Consider the following 19,998-nt stretch of genomic DNA (forward strand, 5'->3'; position numbering starts at 1 on the left):
CAGGCAGGCCCCTCCCCAGACGTTAAGGCAGGCAATTCTTGGCACAAGGAACCCTGGCCGTCGGGAGGGGCGGCTGGGTTCTTGGCTATGGGGGCAGTTCTGCCGGCGGACCGGGGGTGGTCTTGGTGGGGGGAGGGGGCGGCGTGAGCATCCAGCTCCACGTGGGCTTTGGCGACTTCGGAAGAGCTGAGTTCTGGTGGAGGGTCCGTGGGGCACCACTGGAGACGAAGCCTTCCTGCCTCCCTCCTGCGGGCGGGAGCTGGCGAAGGAGTGGCTATTCTTTAAATTCCTTTTTGAAATTACCCGGTTTCTGTTTCTAGTATGTGCTTCTTGACCCGCTTTCGGGACGACACGTGAGCCCTGGTTTTCCTCGAGGCCCCCCGGGCGTCCTGAATTGAAGGGAGCCGGGGCGCTCCTTTCTGTCACCCCTTTCCCTCTCGGGGTGGGGTGGGGTGGAGGGCTTCCTTTGGCCTGAAGGGGATGGGGACGGAGGGAGGGGGGACCCTTTTTGTGCACTTGGGCTGGGGGTGTGCTGCGTCCCTTCCCTGGGTGTTGGGGCCCGGACGGCAGCCCCTCCAGGTGCGCCCTGGGGCGGGTCTCCGAGCCGGCAGGGTGGGAGTGGGGGGGACGTGGGTTCGGGGGCAGGCAGCGCCCGGGCCGTGGAGGCTGGGAGGGCGCGCAGCCGGGGCGCCTCAGGCCTTGGTGAAGGTGGCGGCAGCGCCGGCGGGGCCCCCGGGGGCAGCTCCGGGCTCCTCGGCCCAGCGGTTCATGCAGCGGCGCCGCGCGTTCATGAAGAAATTGCTGACGGTGTTGAGCTCCAGGCCGAGCTGCTGCGAGATGGTGACCTGCATCTCCTTAGAGGGCCGCTTGTTCTCCTTGAAGATGGCGATGAGAGTGCGCCGCTGCAGGTCGGTGAACACCAGGCGCTGCTTTTTGGGCTGCAGCGCGCGCTCTTTCTGCTGCTCCTGCTCCTTCCGCTTGCAGGCTGCGGGCGAGCGCGGGCGGGCGGGCGGGCGAGAGGGACGCGGCGCCACCGCGCGGCCGGACGGGAGAAGACAGGCCACGTGTCCCGGAGCACCGAGACATCAGGAAACACAGAAATGCGGGAAACGCGAGATGGAGAGACGACACGGGGACAGGGCCAAAAAGACAAGGGGACACAGAGAGAAGGAGGCAGCAAGAAGGTGGTAGGTCGATAGAGACCACCAGTAATGGAAGGAAAGGGGGGGCAGACAGTCGTGGGCGGGAAACAGACAAAGGAGGCAGATGGGGGGGTAGGGGAGACAAAGAAGGGGACATAGTGTGAGCACACTTCCACAGGCACGGGTCGTCACGCCCTCCCATACCCTTTCTGCATTCTGACCCCCTCCCAGCCTCATGTCCCCAAACTGCCCCTCACCACCCAAGAATCCTGACCTCAAGAGTACAACTAATGTTGGTGGCTTTCTGCCCTCCCTCCTGCAGCCCACACCTGGGGGATGTTGGGGAAAATGACCCGGAATTTCTACATGTGAGTTATTTGGCTCAGTGTAGATCTGAGTGAAAGAACTGGTTAATTAGTACCTCTTTGCTGGGTGTGTGTGTATTGGGCGGGTGGGATCACAAACTCCAGGAACATCCCGCTGGAATGATGGGGCAACTAGGTTCTCAGAAGACGGGTGACAATCCAAGCCTCCTTCCCTGGTGACCTGAAGCCTGATCAGCTTAGGGATCCAGAATCCAGCTAACATGGTCATCCACTTGGTCTCATTCTGATCTCTGAGCCCCTACTCTGGCCTCCTTCCACCAGCAGGCTGAGACCAAGGCCTGGCATCCCTCAGGTCCCCCAGGGAACTTCTGGAGAGGGGGAATTGCAAGACCAACCCTCCCTCTGCCAGAGCCAGGTGGCCCAGATGATGGGGAAGGCATAGGAGGGCGCCCTATGGTCAGTGCTTGTGTGCTAAGTCACTTCAGTCGTGTCCAGCTCTTCTCGACACTATGGACTGTAGCCCTCCAGGTTCCTCTGTCCATGGGATTCTCCAGACAAGAATACTGGACTGGCTTTCCATTTCCTTCTTCAGGGGATCTTCCCGACCCAGGGATGGAACTCATGTTTTCCTGTATCTCCTGCATTGCAGGCAGATTCTTTACCACTGAGCCACTTGGGAAGCCCCCTGTGGTGGGTGGAAGCTTGCAAAGGAGAAGTGGCAGCATCTCAGAGTGGTAGAGCTAGGGTGGAGACTATGGTCATGCTCCCCCCTGCACCAGCTTCAAAGCGGGCCCCTCTCCTCAATGCTGTGGGGCCAGTGGGTGGAAAACATGATCTTCACCAGCTAAAGCTGGCTACCTCCACCTGGGGACTGGCGACATCAGCAAAAACTCCCATCAGGGTCTCAATTCCTTGTCCACACACCAGTCAGGGCCAGTGGGTGGTGGACACCACCCCATCCTGCCTTCCCACGAACCACTTGCCCCAGCGACTCCGTCACCCCCAGAGTGGCTGGTGGCACGGGCTGTACTAGCAGATCTCTGCTGCCAGCCCTAGTGGCCTGCTGGGACCGCATACCAAGCTGGCTTTTTTTGGTTCCAGAACAGTCTGAACCAGATGACATGCCAGATCAATGTCCACACACGTCCGTAAAAAATAAATGAATGTCCCCTGTGCTGTGGCTCATTTCTCAGTGATGACAGCTCCCCCTCTCCCCCCCAAGCTCCCCCCCTCTGTTTGAACTGATGCACTACTTCCTTCTCTGGCTTCTTCTGACCTGGAACACACAGTGCTTCTAATTGGCTGTTTCAGGTTTCATAATTAAATAAGAGTGGCAGGCAGAGGTTACTGGACTTTTCAGAAAAAGCCTCTAATGAAGGAGAGAGAGAGAAAGTGAGAAAAATGGGAGGAGGACTGGGGGCTGATGCTCTCAGAAGAAACAGATAAGACGGGTGCAATTAGAAGTCAGATTCTGGGAGGGGTAAGAGAATACTGTATCCATGAAACAAGAACCGGATGCTGTTCAATAGAAAGGACCATGGAAGGGGCAGACAATGCTCTTAGAATTTAAGTATATTATAGCAGGAATAAAGTCAATGTAAGAATTGAGACATAGGAACTTCCCTGGCAGTCCAGTGTTTAGGACTCTGCTTTCACCACCAAGGGCCCGGGTTCATTCCCTGGTTGGGGAACTAAGATTCCACAAGCCATGTGGCATGGCCAAAAAGTTAAAAAAAAAAAAAAAGAAGAAGAAGAAGAATTGGAACATAAAGCAAATATCCCTGGAAATACAAGTGGATGCAGATGGAAAATGAGGGAAAGATGATAACAAAGTTTGAGGATGAATGTGCAGGTTTGTCATTTGAGCAAGAAGCCATCCAAAACTAGAGAAAGGGAAGCCCAAACAAATTATATCAATATGATTAGAATAATATGTGTGTGTGTGTGTGTGTGTGTGTGTGTGCGTGCTCAGTCATGTCTAACTCTTTATGACCCCAGGGACTGTAGCCCGCCAGGCTCCTCTGTCCATGGGATTCTCCACATCTCCTGTGTCTCCTGCATTGGTAGGCAGATTTTTTTTACCACTGCACCACCTGAGAAGCGGTTGGAAGACATGAGAATTCAGTTTAAAAGAGCTCATGAAATGCTCAGCTCAATGAATGAAGAAAGACTCCCTGAGGCTCACCCTTGTGAAATGTCAGGGACCCAGGGTGAAAAGAAGATAAATGCTCCCAGAGAGGAAAGCCACCTGCCATTTGGAGAACTAAGAATCAGAGTGGCTTTAGGCTTCTCAAAAGCTAGGAGCCAGTGGAACAATGCCTTCAAAATTCTGAGCAAAATCTATATTCAGCTAGAATTGTGTGCCCAGTCAAACTCAAGCATGAAGGTAGACTAAAGATATAGTCAGACATTCAAGGTCTCCAAAAGTTGACTTTTGTGCACTCTTTTCTCAGAAAGCTATTAGAGGGCATGGTTCATCAACATGAGGAAGTAAATTTAAAAAAAGGAAGATGTGGGATTCAGGAAATGTGATTCAACCTAGAAGAAAGGAAAAGAGGTATCCCATTTGAAGAAGGGAGACCCTGAAAGCAGGACAAAGGCGTCAAGGACATGAGGTCAGCCCCAGATCAGAGCTGGTGCACCAACAGAAGCAGAAAGGGGAGATGTCCTAACAGGTGTTAGTTTTGCATTTTGTTGAAGGATGTGGGAGAGTTTGGGATAGGCAACCATAAATTCCTGGAAGAACAAACAGCTGTACAAGAAAGGAGACAGCAATCCTAGTACTGTATGAGGTAAAACCTAGGAGATGAACAATGTACATTTTGTACATTGTTTTTTGTATACAAAGTGGGGAGCATTTTGTATACAAAGTGGGGAGAGGGAACATTTGTTCGTTTTATCTGCATAAAGAAACTTTGATGGGAGAGAGGTTCAGGAGGGAGGGGACATATGCATATCTATGGCTGATTCATGTTGCTGTATGGCAGAAACCAATGCAATATTGTAAAGCAATTATCCTTCAATTAAACATAAGTATTAATTTTAAAAGAAAGAAACACGGAAAGGAAGCACCAGGAACCACCTTGACCTCTCATCTCCTTGGAACTGGCCAGCTTGTGAAGTTCACAAGAGGAGGCCACATCTCCATCCTTTTAAGGAAAGGCTGGATCTCAGGCAGCAACACCAGGGAAGAGTCAAAACTCAGTCCAGGCCTTTACATTCTTGCCACCTGTTGTGACCTTCAATTCATTCATTCACTCATGCTTTCATTCACTCACTCAGAATTGTTCTCACAAATTCAACATGCATTTATAGGAAGGGCAGAGAGACAAACACTTTTCAGAAAGCCTGCAAGAGCTTTACATGTCCAGGGCCTTCCATGTGCTTTTTTTATTATCCTTAAGATAATTCCATAAGGCAAGGATATTCTTTCTTACTCAGAGAAGGTAAGCCACTTCCCCAGTCACCCAGCAAGTCCTGGCAGGGACAGGACAGGAGCCAGGGTTGACTGGCAGATGGGAGGGGGTCACCTCTTCCTCACCTACCTCCCTCTTCTCCAATCCAGAGCCAGTGGGGGCCTCAGAGGCAGAGGCTGGGGGAGGGGCCAGCCACAGCAGAGTCGTGAAAAAACTTCGCATTTTGTCGATCACAGCAAAAAGAGGCTCCGCTCCCCGCCCCCCGCCCCCCCCCCCCGCCCTTCCCGGGCGTTCAATCTAATTACAGCTCCTCACAGCCCAGATCGATCCGGGCTCCAGTCGGAGCTGTTTACCGCGAGCAGCTTTTGTCACCGCTTCATCCCCCACAGCCCCCAGCGGCGCCGGCCTGGAGGCCCCTGGCCCCGCGGGGGTGTCAGTGCGGGTGGGGGAGGCGGCCCAGAGCGGCCTCCTCCGCCCACCAGTATCCCTTCCAGGACTCAGGATCACCCCAGTCCAGCCCCCAAACCGCTGCAGTCCCTGGAGGTAGCCCCAGGAGGAGGAGAGGACAGGAAATGGGCCCCTTTCATAGAAGTGAAAACAGAGGCTGTGAGAGGACTGACCAGGAAGTAGCCCTGGGGAAGACAGACCGCCGGGTGGGGCAGCCTGGGGCCTCCTTACCCACGGCCCCCAGACGCTGCCCTGCCACTTGTAGGGCCACCTCTCCCACAATGATCTCCCCTGGGGATCACCACTGTGGAGTGCCTACAAAGCCTCCTCCGCCATCCCCTCCACCATCACCTGCTCCCCCTGGGACTCTTCCACCTCCATTTCTTCCTCCTCCATCAGAGTCGCTTATACCTCATCATGCCCTCCATCACCTCTGTTTCTGTCACCTCCACCATCACCATCTCCTCCACCTGCATCGCTTCCACCATCGCTGCCTCTTCTGCCCTCACCTCATCTCCACCACCATGGTGTCCATCTACCATCATCACCTCCATTACTTCCACCTTCACCAATTCTACCAGCATCACCTCCGGCTCCACCAGTAATTCTACCAGCATCACCTCCTCCTCCACCATTACCGCCACCTATAACACCACCACCTCCATCCACAGTCTACCTCCATCACCCCATCAACACCACCTCTGCTCTCATCATTTCCTCCACCTGCACTCCTAACACCATCCATTTTATCACCTCCACAACTGTCTCCTCCAATATCCTCACTTGTACCATCAAACCCCATCATAGGGCTCACCTTTGTATGTGACTAACACAGGGAGTACATAGCCCAGTCCCCTTACCAGGGCTTCCCAGCTTGCGGTGGGGGGGCATGGGGGGCTCCAGACTCAGGCCCACACCACTAACCATGGTTGCCATGACAGCACAGGAGGAGCCAGCTGGGCTGGCTTGTGGGATTTGGGGGAGGGGGGGTTGTCTCTCTGGGACCCCGGGGGAGTCCGTTCCTTTACAAGGCCAGCTTCAGTCTCAGCTGCAAAACTGGGACCCTCTGCCTCCTTCAAACATTTTTCAGTGTGCTATCAGCTATCCACCCCCTCCACCTCATTCAGCCCCTTATCCCCACCGTCTCTCTGTTCTCATGTCCTCCTGCTGCCCCGACTCAGCTCACAGCCTCGCAACCACACTGGTTTCACCCCTGGCACAGTCCAACCTCAGGCCTTTGCAACTGGCTGCCACCTCTGCCTGCATTGCTCTTCCCCACGTTTCCGCATGGCTCCCTCGTCTCTTTCTCGTCTTCCCTCAAAGCTCTCCTCTCACCTGCGAGGACCATCCTGACCCCCCTCTCCAATTTAATTCTGCAAACTCTCCCTGCTCAGCTTTTTTCTTCCTTTTCCCCTGACAGTATTTACCATTCTCTCAGGGAATGAGGGTTCTGGCTCCAACTTTCTCTCCTCTCCGCCCTCCATGACCTCAGGGACGGAGAATCTGATACTCGGAGCCAGATTCCATGATCTTAGAGCACCCAGGGTCCCCACCTCGTTGCTGTCAGTCATTTTGGAGTCCAGGGATGAGGGGGCTCTGGGGCTGGCTCCTGGGAGTCCCGGAGGAGATCCAAGGGGATACAAAAGAGGCCCCTTTCCAAATTAGCTCGCTCCTAGGGCGCCCCTCACGGGCTAAGGGTGGGCTTTTCTGTCGGTCCGGCCCGAGTTTCCCCGCTGTGACCGGCAGGAGGCAATGGTCTCCGCCCCAGCACAGGGCGGGGCTCCGGGGAGCAGGGTCAGCCAGGCTGGGCCGCATCCGGGCGGCGATGGCAAGGGGAACTGAGTGGGGGTCACCCTCAAGTTCCCCTTCATTTCAGACCCTCTGAGGCTTGCTCCCACAGCACCTCTGTCCCTCCTGCCGTTCTAGGAAGTTGCTCACCTCCAGGAGCCCGTGGGTTACTGCCAGGTGCCCACCTCTGAGCCTGTTTCCTCACATGGAAAATGGTCTTAGTCATAAGCCCTGCCTTGCCAGGCTCTGCAAACGGGTTTAGCTGGGAAAGTCCTGAATAGGGTAATGGCACTGAGCTGAGACTCTCAGCTCCTATCTGGGGGTGCGGGGGAGGGGCTAGGTTCCAGCCCCCATTTGCAGTGCAGCTGTGAAGTGCCTCCCCACCTCAGGACATGCCTCAAGCCTCAGCACCTTCCCAGGAATCTTCCTGGAGAAGGGAGAGATGGAGAGGCCAAGGTTCGGAGTAGGGCTGCCTCAGCCAAACAACTCCTACACATCCCTTAAGGCCCAGCCTCTGTGGCCCTTGCCCCAGGAAACTCTTCCCCTCACCCTCAGCAGAGCCCCAATTCCCTTCCCTGGGAGCCCTCTGATGTCCAGCACAGAGTGGATCCACAGGAGGCTGTGGGCCGGCTGTGTCTGTCCACTGACTGACGCCCCTCCCACTGTGGGTGGTGGGGGACCAGCCCAGACTGGAAGACCCTGCACAGGGAGACCTGCACAGGGAGCCCTGGAGGGCCGGGTAAGGCAGTGGGACCCCAGGAGCGCCCTGTCCGCAGTCAGCCAGGGAGAAGCTGGGGCCCTGGATTCAGTCACCCCCCTCAGTGGATGGTGAGAACCAGGCCCCCACTGCAGGGAGCTGGGGTTTCACCTGTTAGCTCCGGTCTGACCCACACCTGCCGCCTTCCCCCTCCTTCTCCCCAGACACCCCCTCTCCTTCTCTCCTCCCTGCCTTCCCCTTCTCCCGCCAGTCTCCCCCTCCCCTTCAGGTTCCTCAGCATCTTCCTCCCTCATCCTCTCCCTCCTCCTTCCATTTCCTCCTCCAGAGGCCTGCTGTGGTCCACCAGGGTGACCTGGAGAATGAGTGGCCCCGCTGTGCCTGTCCGGGGCCATCCCTAGCCCAGCCAGCTGACCACGTGGGCTGTCTGTCCCTGTCTGTTGGGTGTGCCTGTGTGAAGATGCACAGGGCCTGACCAGGTGGACAGAGGTTTGAGGGGGATGTGGTGTGTGCAGTGCGCTTTGCTGCACTGGGGGGGGGGGGTGTCCATGCAGAGCAGACCCCAAGTGTGAGTGACAGCAAGTGACCTATGATGGTAGGCAGAGCCGTGGGTGTGATGGGTGGATGGGAGGGACAGTGTGGGAAGGCTCAGAGGATGTGGTTGGTCAGTGGGCGGTAGGGGAAGACCCAGGGGCCAGCAGACCTCAGCGTGACCTGGGCTTGCAGCTGGCCTGGGGGGTGTAGGGGACACAGCGTGGACATCAGATGGAGGGTGCTGTGTGAAGAGTCAAGGGCATAATGTGACTTCTGGGTGTGACAGCCAGTGTGGGTGGCCCTGAGCCCATGGGGTCTGAATGCGGGATGGGCCACCCTAGGGCGGTTCTTGTCTGCTCTTGTCCTGGGATTGCCAGCTGCCCCCCACCACCGCCACCCTCTCCTTCCCGGTCAGCAGGCTCCGGAGGCCAAGTGGCCCTTCGCATACAATCCGTGGTTTACGACCCTGGTCCTGATGTCCCCATCCGTCCATGGAGGTGGGGGTCCCACCGTACAGCAGTCCAAACGCAGGCCAGAGTGGGCCTGCAGCCCTCATTCCTCCCTTCACTAGCTCTTTCTCCACACACCTATCAAGCGCCTACTGTGTGTGCTGTTTGGATAGCTTTGCTGGGGAAAGCAACGAGTAAGATGGATGCAGCCTCCGCCTGACGGAACCGCGATATGATGTGACGACATGCCAGCCAAACAATCAGAGATACAGGGAGACCCATGGCTGCCCCGATGTGCAGCGGGGGTGGAGGCAGGTGTGGGTGGGCTATTTGTAGGGGAAGACCTGAGGCTGGCTTGGTGGGAACAGATCTGGGCATGGAGGGTGAAATAGGAGGCCGAGCATGACATCTGGGGACAACAGGGGAGAGGCATAGTGAAGCCCAGGGAGACAATGCAGAAGCCAGGGTCACACTAGGAGGGTGACACCCCCCAAGAAAGGCTGGGTTTGACAGGATAGGACAACAGCCAGACGGTGGCCCCCAAAATCAGCGACCCAGGAGCGTTGTCTCAGTCCCTGTGTTACACTCTGTGCTGTGTTCAAGGTCCCCAAAGAGTTGCTCTTGTCTGCCCCCTGCCCCCCTGGCCCCGTAATCCTGTACCCCACAGTGTCCATCTACCTGGGCACAGGTTGGGGTGTGGGAGCAGGAGCTGGATTCGCTGTCCCCTCCCTCCGGCCACCTTCTGAGCTCAGCTCAGCTTCTTGGAGCAGACAATTCAATACGGAGCCAAGTCTCCGGCTGGGATGATGACTGGTTTCCTTGGCGACACATCTCGCCCGGGCCACCAGCTGCCCAGCCCCAGATGTGGGGCACATTGATACACCCACCTGGTGGCTTGTCCCCACTGGGCTGTCTGCCTTCAGCATCCCCCGCTGGCCTCCCCTGGCCACAGACAGTGAGTGACTTGCCCAAGGTCACACGGTGAGCCACTAGGAGGGGAGCTAAGCACATTCATAACTCCATCCTCTTTATCCACACCCTGCATCCCTGCAGTCCCCAGTAAGAGGTTCTCATGGATGGGGGGGCCGAGTCATCTCCAGGGAAACCGAGGACCCTCTGGAAGCCTCAACAGCCCCCTCTGTCTCTGCTGCATCTCGGCTCTCCACACCCGCTCCTTCCGTCCTCTCCTCCTCTGCCCGCCAGGTCCACACCTCCCATCTCCCAGCATCTGAACCACCTTGGCTGTCGCCCAGCCTCCCTTCCTCCCTCCCTCGATCCCTCCCCCTTTCCTTCCCCTGATGGGATTTTAATGGCCGCATTTTCAAATTAGTTCTGAGCCTTTCAAAGACTTATCAGAGAAATGAGCATTTCCACTGGACTCTGGGCTGCCCCTGGTGGGAGGGGGGGTAAGGGGGGGCTCCATCTGGTGGTTGCAACGCCTGTGGTGGGGGACGCTGGGGTGTCCAGGGGCAACTCTCACGCCTCTAACCCCCTCCCCATTCAGGCACTACGGGGGAGGGTTGGGGGGGGGGCGGCAAACCGCATCAGTGCGCACACAGAGCTTTTATTTAAAAAAAAAGAAAAAAACTGTTAACAGTCACAGCGGCCAGCAGTTGGAAATGGATTTGAAAAAGATGACAGGAAAGGAACCGGTGATAAGAAAAAGCGTAGAGAGGCCAGCGCACAAAAGGGAGGGGTGGGGGGAAGCGCAGAAAAGGGAGGGGTAGGGGAAGCCAGCATCTCGGTGATTGGGAAACTCGGCCACAGATAAACTCACAAGCGAAATGGTGGCGGTGCACGTGCGCGCTGCGGCCTGGGGCCGACCGCAAACCACCTGAAACCTCCCAGCTGTCCACCGGGCGGGGAGGTGGTTGAAGAAAGGAGGGAACGGCCAAAGAGAATATTACACAGCTGGCAAAAGGGCCCCGAGGCGCTCTCTTTCCTGATGTGGATGTTCCGTGGCAGGAAGCAGAAGCACAGGAGAACTGCGGGGGAGTGGGGGTGGGTGGTCTTTCGGTGGTATTTTTTTTAAAAGAGGAAAAAGAAAACTTTCATTAGGGGTGCTGGATTAAGTGTCACTTCTCTTTAGAAGGAGAAATAGAGACTGGAATTTATAGAAAGGAGGACTTGGCGAATGGGTCCGCTGTTTGGGGAAAAAAAAAAATACAAAACAGCATTTTTGGCGGAGGGAGCGAGCAGGGTCTTTGTCGAGGTTCCCCAGCGCACAGGAGCTTTTTTCTTTATCCGCTTTGTGCTCCAGCCGACTGCGGATTCTAGTCTCCATTTGGGGAAACGGAAGTGCTCAGAGGACACGCCTCGTCCACGGTCACGGGCCTGAGCTGCCGCCGGCCCGTGCCTGCCTCTCTGGGAGCGCCCCGTGTGCCCCCGCGCTGAACCGTTTGCGTTCCAGGCGCAGCGACCCGACGTTCCAAGCGAGCGCACAGTGGAGCGCGCCAAGTCAGACGCTGCCCTGGGTTGGGCCGGGAGGGAGGCGAACCCAGATACGGCTACCGCTGGGTGAGATGTGATTCACCGCGCCCCCCACCCCAGTGGTGGGATGCGAGCGCCGCCGGTGACCCTGCTGGGACGCCGCGGGTGTGCAGTGCTAGTGTTCCGGTCTCCTTACACTGGGCCGCGAGCGTCCACCTCCCGCCGAGCTGTGGAAGGCAGGTACACGCTAGATCCTTTCGGGTTTGGGAGATTCTACGTCCGCCGGGGACAGAACGGCGGAACGCGGCGGCCCGGGTTTTGCACTCGGGGGCTTGGCCGGCACTGCAGGACGGCGGCGGCCTGGGGCAGTGGGAACCAAGGTACTGACATCCTCCCCAGGGCGCGCGCGGATGCGCTCGGCTTCGTAGAGAAGCATGAACACTGCTCTAACCCCACCAGGCCCCCAATTGCCCACCCCGTCACCGCTCGCGGACGCGACCTTCTCCCAACCCCCCAGCACTAGGGAGTAAGGTCGGACAGCAATTGCCTGGAAGCGGGTGTGGAGAAATGGTCAGGCGGCCCAGCTGGGGGTCCAGGAATAATTCCTGGCCGCTCGCAGCAGTTTCCGGAGAGAGAAGCGGGTTCTTCCCCACACCCCCAGCGCCCGGTGCTGCCTCCGATCGCCAGACCCGACTTGAGCCGGAGACTGCGCTCTCTTGTCCTAGCGTGGACGTGGGCGCCTACTTGTGTCCCGTGAGGACCTACCCTCACATCCCCGTTCCTTTGCATCTCCGCTTGAGTTCCCCATGCGCGTCTACACTGCGTCCCGGGCACGTCTACACTTCCGTCCTTTCTCTCCGGCGGCCCGCGCCAGTCGTGGACGCCCTACTGGTCTGTTTCCTTCTGCCACTCTGTGGCTTTGTGCGTGTGATTCTTTAGGTCTAAGCCCCTCGCCCACTCCCACATCAGTCCTTACGGCAAGACGACGGCGGCAGGAGGGACCCTGCCCCACCCTCATCCTGACCCCACCCACATCCTGGCCCCATCCACATACCGGCCCCACTCACATCCACACCTATTTGGCCGAGGGGAAACGGAGGCCGCAGGTGCCCCAGGACACCCCAAAGTCAGATGGGTCTCCCAGGCTGGTCCTGGCTCCAGACCAGCTTTTCCCCTCCCCTAGGAGCACAGCCTTCCTTATTGATCAAGGGCCATATTTAATTAAAAACTTGATTCAAACCAGCCTGAGCTGCCCTGGTTAAGCCGAGCTCGCTGCTACACACACAGACTCCAGCCTTAGGGGCCTGGCCTCCATCCTTACAGCAGCTCTGGCTTCCCGCCTCCCAGCCTTTGTCCTTGGTGTTTCCACCCGCCCTGAGGCAGAACAGAAAGTTGCCGCCACTTCTGGGATCTGGGGAGCAACCAGGCATGGTTTTTTAAGAAGAGGAATGGTGAGCCCCCTCCAGCTGCGGAGAGGACTCCAGGGGAGGGGGTGGAGCCTGGAGACCAGAGTGGAGGAGGCGGCGGCCAGAGGTGGGTTGCTCCGACTAGAGTGGTGATAACTGATAGGGGGCGGGGCGTCGGGGGTCGGGGGAGGCGAGGGAAAATGGCCACGTCTTGGTGAGCCCTACGATTTTCAGCTAAGGAGACTTCAGAATAAAGAAGCCAAAGCACAGCTCCAGTACCTCTGTGTGCTTCTCTGCCACGTGGGGGTGACCGTCCAGTCTCTCAGGCAAGAAGGAGTTCTCCGACCTGGGGTCCAGGGAAGCGGGACATTCAGTGCCCCAAATTCCCCCTGAGGGCCGGCAGCCAGGAGGAGCAGAAGCAGGTGGCTCTGTGTGCAGCAGGGGGACACTGGGACTCGACCTCCACCCCCTCCCCCCTCGATGGTCTTTGGTGGTCCCTGGGGGGGCTCCCGTGGGCACAGGAGTCTGTCCAACTCTGTATCAGGAGGAAAGTGCAGGCCGTCCCTCCTAGCCCAAGCATCACCCAAGTGTTTGTAAGCTGGACCTGGATGTAACCTGGAGAGCCTTCCTCCTAGTCCTGGCCTCAGTCTGCTGAGCTCCCCTCCCAGCCTTTGTCTCTGCTGGGCCCTGAGTGGGATAGGAGCCTGAGCCTCTCAAGCCCTGCTTACTGCTGGCTCCACATCTTCCTGCTTGTGAGGCCTCGGCAAGTGCGTCCCTTTCAGCCTTGGTGGTCTGTAAAGTGGGCTCATTATCTGAACTGGCTTAAACAGTCCCTTATTCCTAGGGGAGAGGGAGGGCTCTGGGCACCCCAGACAGCCCCCTCCCCATCTGACAGCCAGAATCATGGAACCTGGGCAGGGAGCTGGCACCATCCCACTTGGGGCTTGTGTTCTAGAATGGGGGGCTGGTGTGAGGGCCCCTGGGCATTGTACCCAGACCCACAAGGCTCTGGTACCCACAGCACCAGACAGTCTCCCCCTACTCCTTGTTTCTCAGGGGGGAGGTCCGCAGTGTCCCCACTGGGTCCCAGACCCCCTTCAGCTCCCCTGCCCACTCTCTGTGGATTCCACGAAGCACAGGCTGCCGGTGGCTACCCGGGTCTTCCCTACAGACGAGGAGATGTGGGTGTGAGCAGGTGAGGGTGAGTAAGCAATGTGGCCTCAGGGTGCATGTTCTGTGAATGTGTCCTCAGGGGTTCTGGTGGTTTGGTGGGGAACAGGTTGATAAGAAAAACCTCAACAAGCACCTCGGAGGTGGCACTTGATTCTGTCCATTTCTCAGATGAGGAAACTGAGACTCAGACCCTTGCCCAGGATGAGTTAGTCATAGAACCCAGGTGAGGCCAGTTCTCAGCTGGGATGTCTTTCCTAAAGGGTCTGTAAGGGGTGTGGGCCCTTGTGGTTGGTTCAAGGTCAAGTTTTACAGAAGGTCCATTGGCCTTTGGGGGGGGGTGGGCAGAGAATTTATGGGGGACGGGTAGTGGTCCTCCCAGAGTAGACCTCTGAGTTGAGTCTCTTCAGTCTAGGAAAGCCTCCACCCCACCTCCCCGCCAGCTTTTCAACACCTGATGGTGGATACAGGATGGGTGGGGGACAGGCCTGTCCTAGTCTGGGGGGAGGGGCAGTTGGTGTGTCTTTTCCCCTTCCATCACCATCCCCCCCAGACTCCCAGCCACCGGTCACTGCCCTCACTGTGCCCACCCCCCTTCAGCTCCAGAAACGGCTCCCTCCCTGCCTCAGTTTCCCCCACCAGCTGTCTCCCTCATCCTTCAGGGATTCTGGGTTCCGGGCTCACTAGTGAGCCAGGAGGAGGGGATCCTTCCTTCAATCGCCACCATCTGATATTTTATATATATTTTCTGATCAGTTACAAAAAATACTTTTCCTCCGGAGTTGCAATTTAAACAATATTTGAAGACGGCCGAAGTTATCGACCAGGTGGCGGTGATGAATTAGAGCCGGTAATTCGAATTCATCGACCACCCCGCCCCCGCAGAGGAGTCCGTCAGCCCCTCCCCCAGCCCCTCTCCCGTAATTACCGTTTGAGACGGAGTCTTCGAAGGGAGGGCTTCGAAGAGGTGGCGGCTGGGAAGCTGGGACTCTAAGGACCCTGGGGGTGGAGCAGGGTGAGACCCCCAGGGCAGTGGGGTTGGGGCCTCGCAGGATGGGCCGTCCCCAGAATCTCAGAATTCAGACCCAGAGTCTGTCTCCCCCAGTGCACACATTTTACAGATGGGTAAACTGAGTCACAAAGAACAGACAGGTCTGGGAGCAACGGAGTGGGGAACCCTGAGGTCTACCTGGCCAGATTTCTTGGGTGCTTCAAAAGAAAGAAATCCCCCTTCAGTCCTCAACGCCAGAGGACTGCCGGCTCCACGTCTCCCTGCTGTGCGGCTTCGGCAAGTGCGTCCCTTTCAGCCCTGGCTCGGTGGTCTGTAAAGTGGGTTCATGATCTGAGCTGGCTTAAACGGTCCCTCATTCCTGGGGAGGGAGAGAGGTGGAGGAACTGGGAGCCGTCAGGTTCCAGACGAGTGACCCCAGCTGGAGAGCGGCCGCTGGGAGCCCTCACCTCCAGCTTCCCGTCTCCTTTTCTGCCTCTTTGTGTCTTTGCCTTTCTCACTTTGTTTTTGCCACTCTGTCTCTCCCTACCTACCTCTGTGTCTTTCTGCCTGTCTCTGCGTGTGTCTTTTTCCGTCCTTACCGCCTCCTGGTCCAGGGCGGTGGGGAGGACACCCCGACGGGACGCCCACAGCTGCTGGGCCAAGAAGCGAGGCCGGAGACAGAGGCCCGCAAGCGCGCGGGGGCGGGCCTGGGGCGCGGAGCTGCCAGTCGGTCCGGGGATGGCGGGCGGCTTTCGCTGGGCTCAGGATGGGGACTGGGGAGGAGGAAGGGCGGTGAGTGCGGCCTGCCGGGGTCGGACTGTGCGGGTCGGCGGCCTGGAGGCGCCTTAGGCTGTCGCGTGCCGGGCGGCGCGTGGGGGAGGAACGAGTCAGGCCGCCTCCCCCTAACCGCTGCGATTTGCCGCCACTTAACCGCTTTTCATTTGCGCAGCGACCGGAACTAAAGGCCTCTCGGCAGGTCGGCTCATAATTACCCCACGGCCCAGCCACCTCTAACATTCTAAGCCCAGCCTCGCGCTCTGGACGCGGTCCTGAGCGCGCCCAAGGAGCGGCAGGTGCCCAGGGCCCGGTGCGCGGACCAGGCGGGCGGCAGGGTCACAGAGTGGGCAGGGGCCTGGGGAAACAACGGCAACAGGCCGGTGTTGCGGTTCAGTGTCCCCTGGATCTGAGCCTGTGCCAGGCCCTGCCTCATCCCCTGCATTTCCCCTAGGGGCCCCCAGACGGTCGCTATTCTGAGTCCCAGTCCAGATGGGGAAACCGAGGCTCAAAGAGGCGAGGAGGCTCTCTGCTGCCACAGAAGTCAGGGAGGGCCGGCCGGGATGCAAGCTCGGCCTTAGTTCCTGCCCCCCTGCCCTGCCCGCCTGGCGCTGCTCTCCCACAGCAGAACCCCTATGGGGACTTCTCCCCTGAGGTTTGCCGTTCTACGATGCCCTGATCAATCTCTTGGATGGCCCGGAAATGTGCCATTCGAATGCCACAAATGGGTTCTGTTTCTTACATGCTGTGACAGTGGAATAAAAAAAAAAGGAAACTGGTGTGTGTCTTTTGCGTACACGTGTGTCAGACACAATGTCCCCGAAATACATGCGCTGGGGTGGAGGCCAAAGGTGGCGAGAGTGGCGGTAAGTCAGACCTCACCAGTGACCCCATTCGACAAGGGCCGCTTAGCATGTGTGGTGTCAGAACTCTGCCTTTGGCCTGCTCCCTAATGTCACCTGCATCACGCACACACGGCAGGCCATGACTGTGCATTGGTGTGCTTGAGTGTCTCCTGTGAACATACCTGTGTCACTGCATGTGTCACGAGGGGGGTGGGGCAGGACAGAGTGGATCCTGTCCTCAAACAAGACCATCCAGGTTCCTGACACCATTTCTAACATTTCATGGCAACCTCCCCACGCACTTGGTCACCTGCCACATGAAAGGAGGATTTATTCCCCAACGTGGAGGATGAAGGAAGCCTATCGGAGGCTCAATCACCTCGCTCTGCAGAGGGGAAACTGAGGCACCCATGTAGGTGCAGGGCCCCCAGGTTGTCCAGGTTGCCTAGGGGAGGGAAGCAAATAACACGGACCCCTCTCCACCCACCACTGGCACCCCAGTCTTCACAGCAGAAGGCTGCAGACACGGCCCCTGCTCCCTCCCATCCTCCCTGCTCCAGGGTCTGCTGGTTGAGTTAGCCAGCTCCAACCAGCCCCACTCGCCCCTGTGCACAGAAGCGATCGATCAGGTGCCTGGGGCTGCTATTGTCCCCATGGCTGGGGCGGCTTCAGTCCCTCCCCAGAGTGGCCAGGAAAAGACCCCCCCACCCAAGCCAGGCCACCACGGTGAGAGTGGGGGCTCTCCTGCATCCCCCCCCCACTCAGCAGAAGGGGTCCTGGGCTGGCTAGGGGCAGGTGTGGACCCTCCTCTTGTAAGCTGGGAGGGAGAAGGGGGTCAATGAGCATCAGTGGGAGTAAGATGAGGAGGCAGAGAGAGGTAGAGAGGGAGCAGGACAGAGAGGAGGAGGAAGAATGAGACAGGGAAGAAAACGTAGAGCGAGCAAAGAAATAGATACCAGTTTGCCCCGACAGAGAGAGTAGAAATGAGAGAAACACAAAATGGAAAAGAGAGGCGGGAGCAACCGCGCGGGGAGGGCAGCGGGGCGGCTGGGGTGTGAAGGCCTCCGGGCCGCGGGTCCCCGGGGCCGCCCCTCCCCCGCCCGTTCTCGAGTGACCTTTGCCAGCGGCCGGAGGGGGGAGGGGGCTATCGATCGCCGAGGCCCAGCTACAAAGAAGCGCGCCCTGGGGCCGGGGGCTGAGCGCGGGCCCGGCTCTGGCTGCGGAGGCGCCGGTGTTCGGTGTACGGTTCCTACACTCTGCCCTCGGAGCGGGAGGCGCAGCGAGGGGCCGTTCGGGGGGAGGGGGTGGCACTCCGGGCTGAGAGCGGCGGCACGTCTGGGTCACACCCCCTACCCGCCACACACAGACACATACACATCGCACACAATGAGGACCCTGCTGGCAACTTGCGGATCCTCCAGCAGTCTGAAGGGACCCAGAGACCCCACTCCCAGTTCCTGGAGGGACTGAGCGGGAGTGTAGACTCCCGTAGGGGAGGGACGGCGGCACAGTCCTTCCCCCCCTTTCGGTGACGGTACAGACGGGCAGGGGCGAAGATCGCGCTCTCACCTCCTGCAAGGGGGTCCCTAGCGGGCGGCGAGTGCCAGGCCACCGAATGGGGAGGGGGCCGGGGCTCTCCGCCGACGCACTGCCTAGTGCTAGGGAGCCCCCCGAAGCAGGACCCCTAGGGTCGGGCGGTGCGCGGAGCTCCTACCTGCCAGGCGCAGCGCCGACATGCGCTGGAACTCGGGCTCCTGCAGCCACTTCCACATCCTGCGGAAGGTCTCACGGCCCGATTTGAGCTTGCTCCAGGGCTTGGGGTTGCGCAGCAGGTCGGAGAGCGTGCCCTGCGAGCGGCACAGGATGCGCTGCGCGAAGATGGCCTGCGGGATGCTGTAGCGCTTCAGCTCCGCCGTGATGCGCTGCGCCACCTCCTTGGTGTTGATCTCCTCCGCCGCCGCGCCCGCCCCGGGGCCACCGCCGCCCGCGGCCGGGCCGCCGCCACCCGCGTGAGACCCGTGCGCTCCAGCCGCCGCCAGCCCGCCCAGCGGCGCCAGCAGCCCCGCGGTGCTCCCGCCGCCTGCGCCGCCGCCGCTGCCGCCGCCTCCGGACAGCCCGCGGGCCAGCGCGTCCTCCGCGCGACCCAGCAGCGCGGCGTGCGGCTCGAAGGCGGCGGGCGGCAGCAGTTTGTCCCCGGCCAGGTGGCCCGGCGCGCCGTAGGCGGCCAGCGGCGGGGGTGGCGGCGGCGGCGGGGGCTGCGGGGCGCCGTGCAGCGCGGGCGGCAGTGCATTGGGCAGCGGCGACAGCGGCGACCCCATGGCGGGCAGCTCCTTGCCATAGGGCCCGTAGAGGTGGCCCACGGAGGCGAGCGCTGCGCGCTCGTCGCGCATGAGGGTGAAGCTGCCGCTCACGCTGGCCGCCAGGCGCTGCGGCGGGGGCGGCGGGGGCGGCGCGGCGGCCGGGTGCGGGTGCGAATGGGGGTGGCCGCCGTGCGCTCCGGCTACAGCTGCGGCCGCCGCATGCTGGTGGAACTTGTCCGCCACGGCTGCGAGCGGGGGCAGGTGCTGCAGCGGCGTGAGCGTCGTGTAGGTGCCGCCCAGGCCCGGAGCCTCGCAGGCCATACCCATTGCCGGGTGCAGTGGGCCCGCCAGCTCCCCGCGGAAGTCAGCGCCGCCGCCCGCGCCGCTCGAGCCGCCCGCGCCCCCGGCGCCCCCACCGCCGCCGCCGCCGCCGCCGTCCAGCAGGCTCGCCATGCCGGCCACTAGGCCGGGGCGCCCGGGCGCCACCAGGCCGCGGTGCTGAGCCGCTGCCGAGCGCGCGTGGCTCGGGCTTAGCAGCTCTCCCGCCTGCGCGTGGGCCACGCCGTGCAGGCCCCCCAGGCTCTCCAGGCTCAGCTCCATGCTCTGCCGCCGCGCGCGGACTCCTCGCCGGCTTGGCCACCCGCCCGCCGCGCGCGCTCTTCGGCGCCGGTCCGGCGCGCTCAAGGCCGCCGCATGGCCCCCGCCCGCTCCCCGGTGGCTGCGCGCGAGGCTGCCCGGCTGCGCGGCGTACGGCCCGGCCCGGCTGCGAGCGCGGCCACCAGGATGTGGCGGGGGAGCGGCCGCCGGCGCCCGGGCCCGGGTCTGACGTCAGCGCCCCCGCCCACCGGCTCCCCTCGCCGCCGCCTCCCGCCGCCTAGCTCTCCGCCCGCCCTGGCCCCCTGGAGCGCCAGGCTGGCCGGAGTGGGTTAGACTCCGGGCTTCTGCCAGACACCCTGCAACTGCCTCCACCGTGCCGCCTGGGGATCACTAGTACCCGGGGACAATGGACGGAGATCGAGGACAGACTCCACCGAGGCTGCGTACCTCGTCTCTGGGGCTCAGATTCTCTGTCTCTCCCAAGGGTCGTGAAGATTACTTTCCTCCCTGGCACCTATGAGTCCACCGTTAGGGAGTGCACCGGAGTGTGACTCAGTGGGGACCTGTGATCCAGGTGTTGCTCCCTACTCATGAAGATCCCTAGGAGGCCCTCTGCTTGAAAATCTCCCTCTCTCCTAGCACAGGTCGGGAGTCACATCGTGCCCCCA

General features: G+C 60.0%; 1 protein-coding gene across 1 annotated transcript; it reads right to left on the reverse strand.

The window, feature by feature from the left end:
* Window positions 1-692: 692 nt before the first annotated feature.
* Window positions 693-19,333, reverse strand: ONECUT3 (one cut homeobox 3). The gene is made up of 2 exons (XM_043464453.1): window positions 18,148-19,333; window positions 693-985 (listed from the first exon to the last, which is right to left on the reverse strand). The coding sequence occupies exons 1-2, from the start codon at window positions 19,331-19,333 to the stop codon at window positions 693-695; spliced, it is 1,479 nt and encodes a 492-aa protein (XP_043320388.1).
* Window positions 19,334-19,998: the final 665 nt, after the last annotated feature.

The sequence above is a fragment of the Cervus canadensis genome, chromosome 4 (assembly GCF_019320065.1).
Source record: "Cervus canadensis isolate Bull #8, Minnesota chromosome 4, ASM1932006v1, whole genome shotgun sequence".
Lineage (NCBI taxonomy): Eukaryota > Metazoa > Chordata > Mammalia > Artiodactyla > Cervidae > Cervus > Cervus canadensis.

Coding starts and splice junctions, on each gene's coding strand:
- ONECUT3 (XM_043464453.1), bottom strand. CDS start 19,333: ATGGAGCTGAGCCTGGAGAGCCTGGGGGGCCTGCACGGCGTGGCCCAC. Junction 986..18,147: donor GTCGGCGCTGCGCCTGGCAG/GTAGGAGCTCCG, acceptor GCTCGCCCGCAG/CCTGCAAGCGGAAGGAGCAG.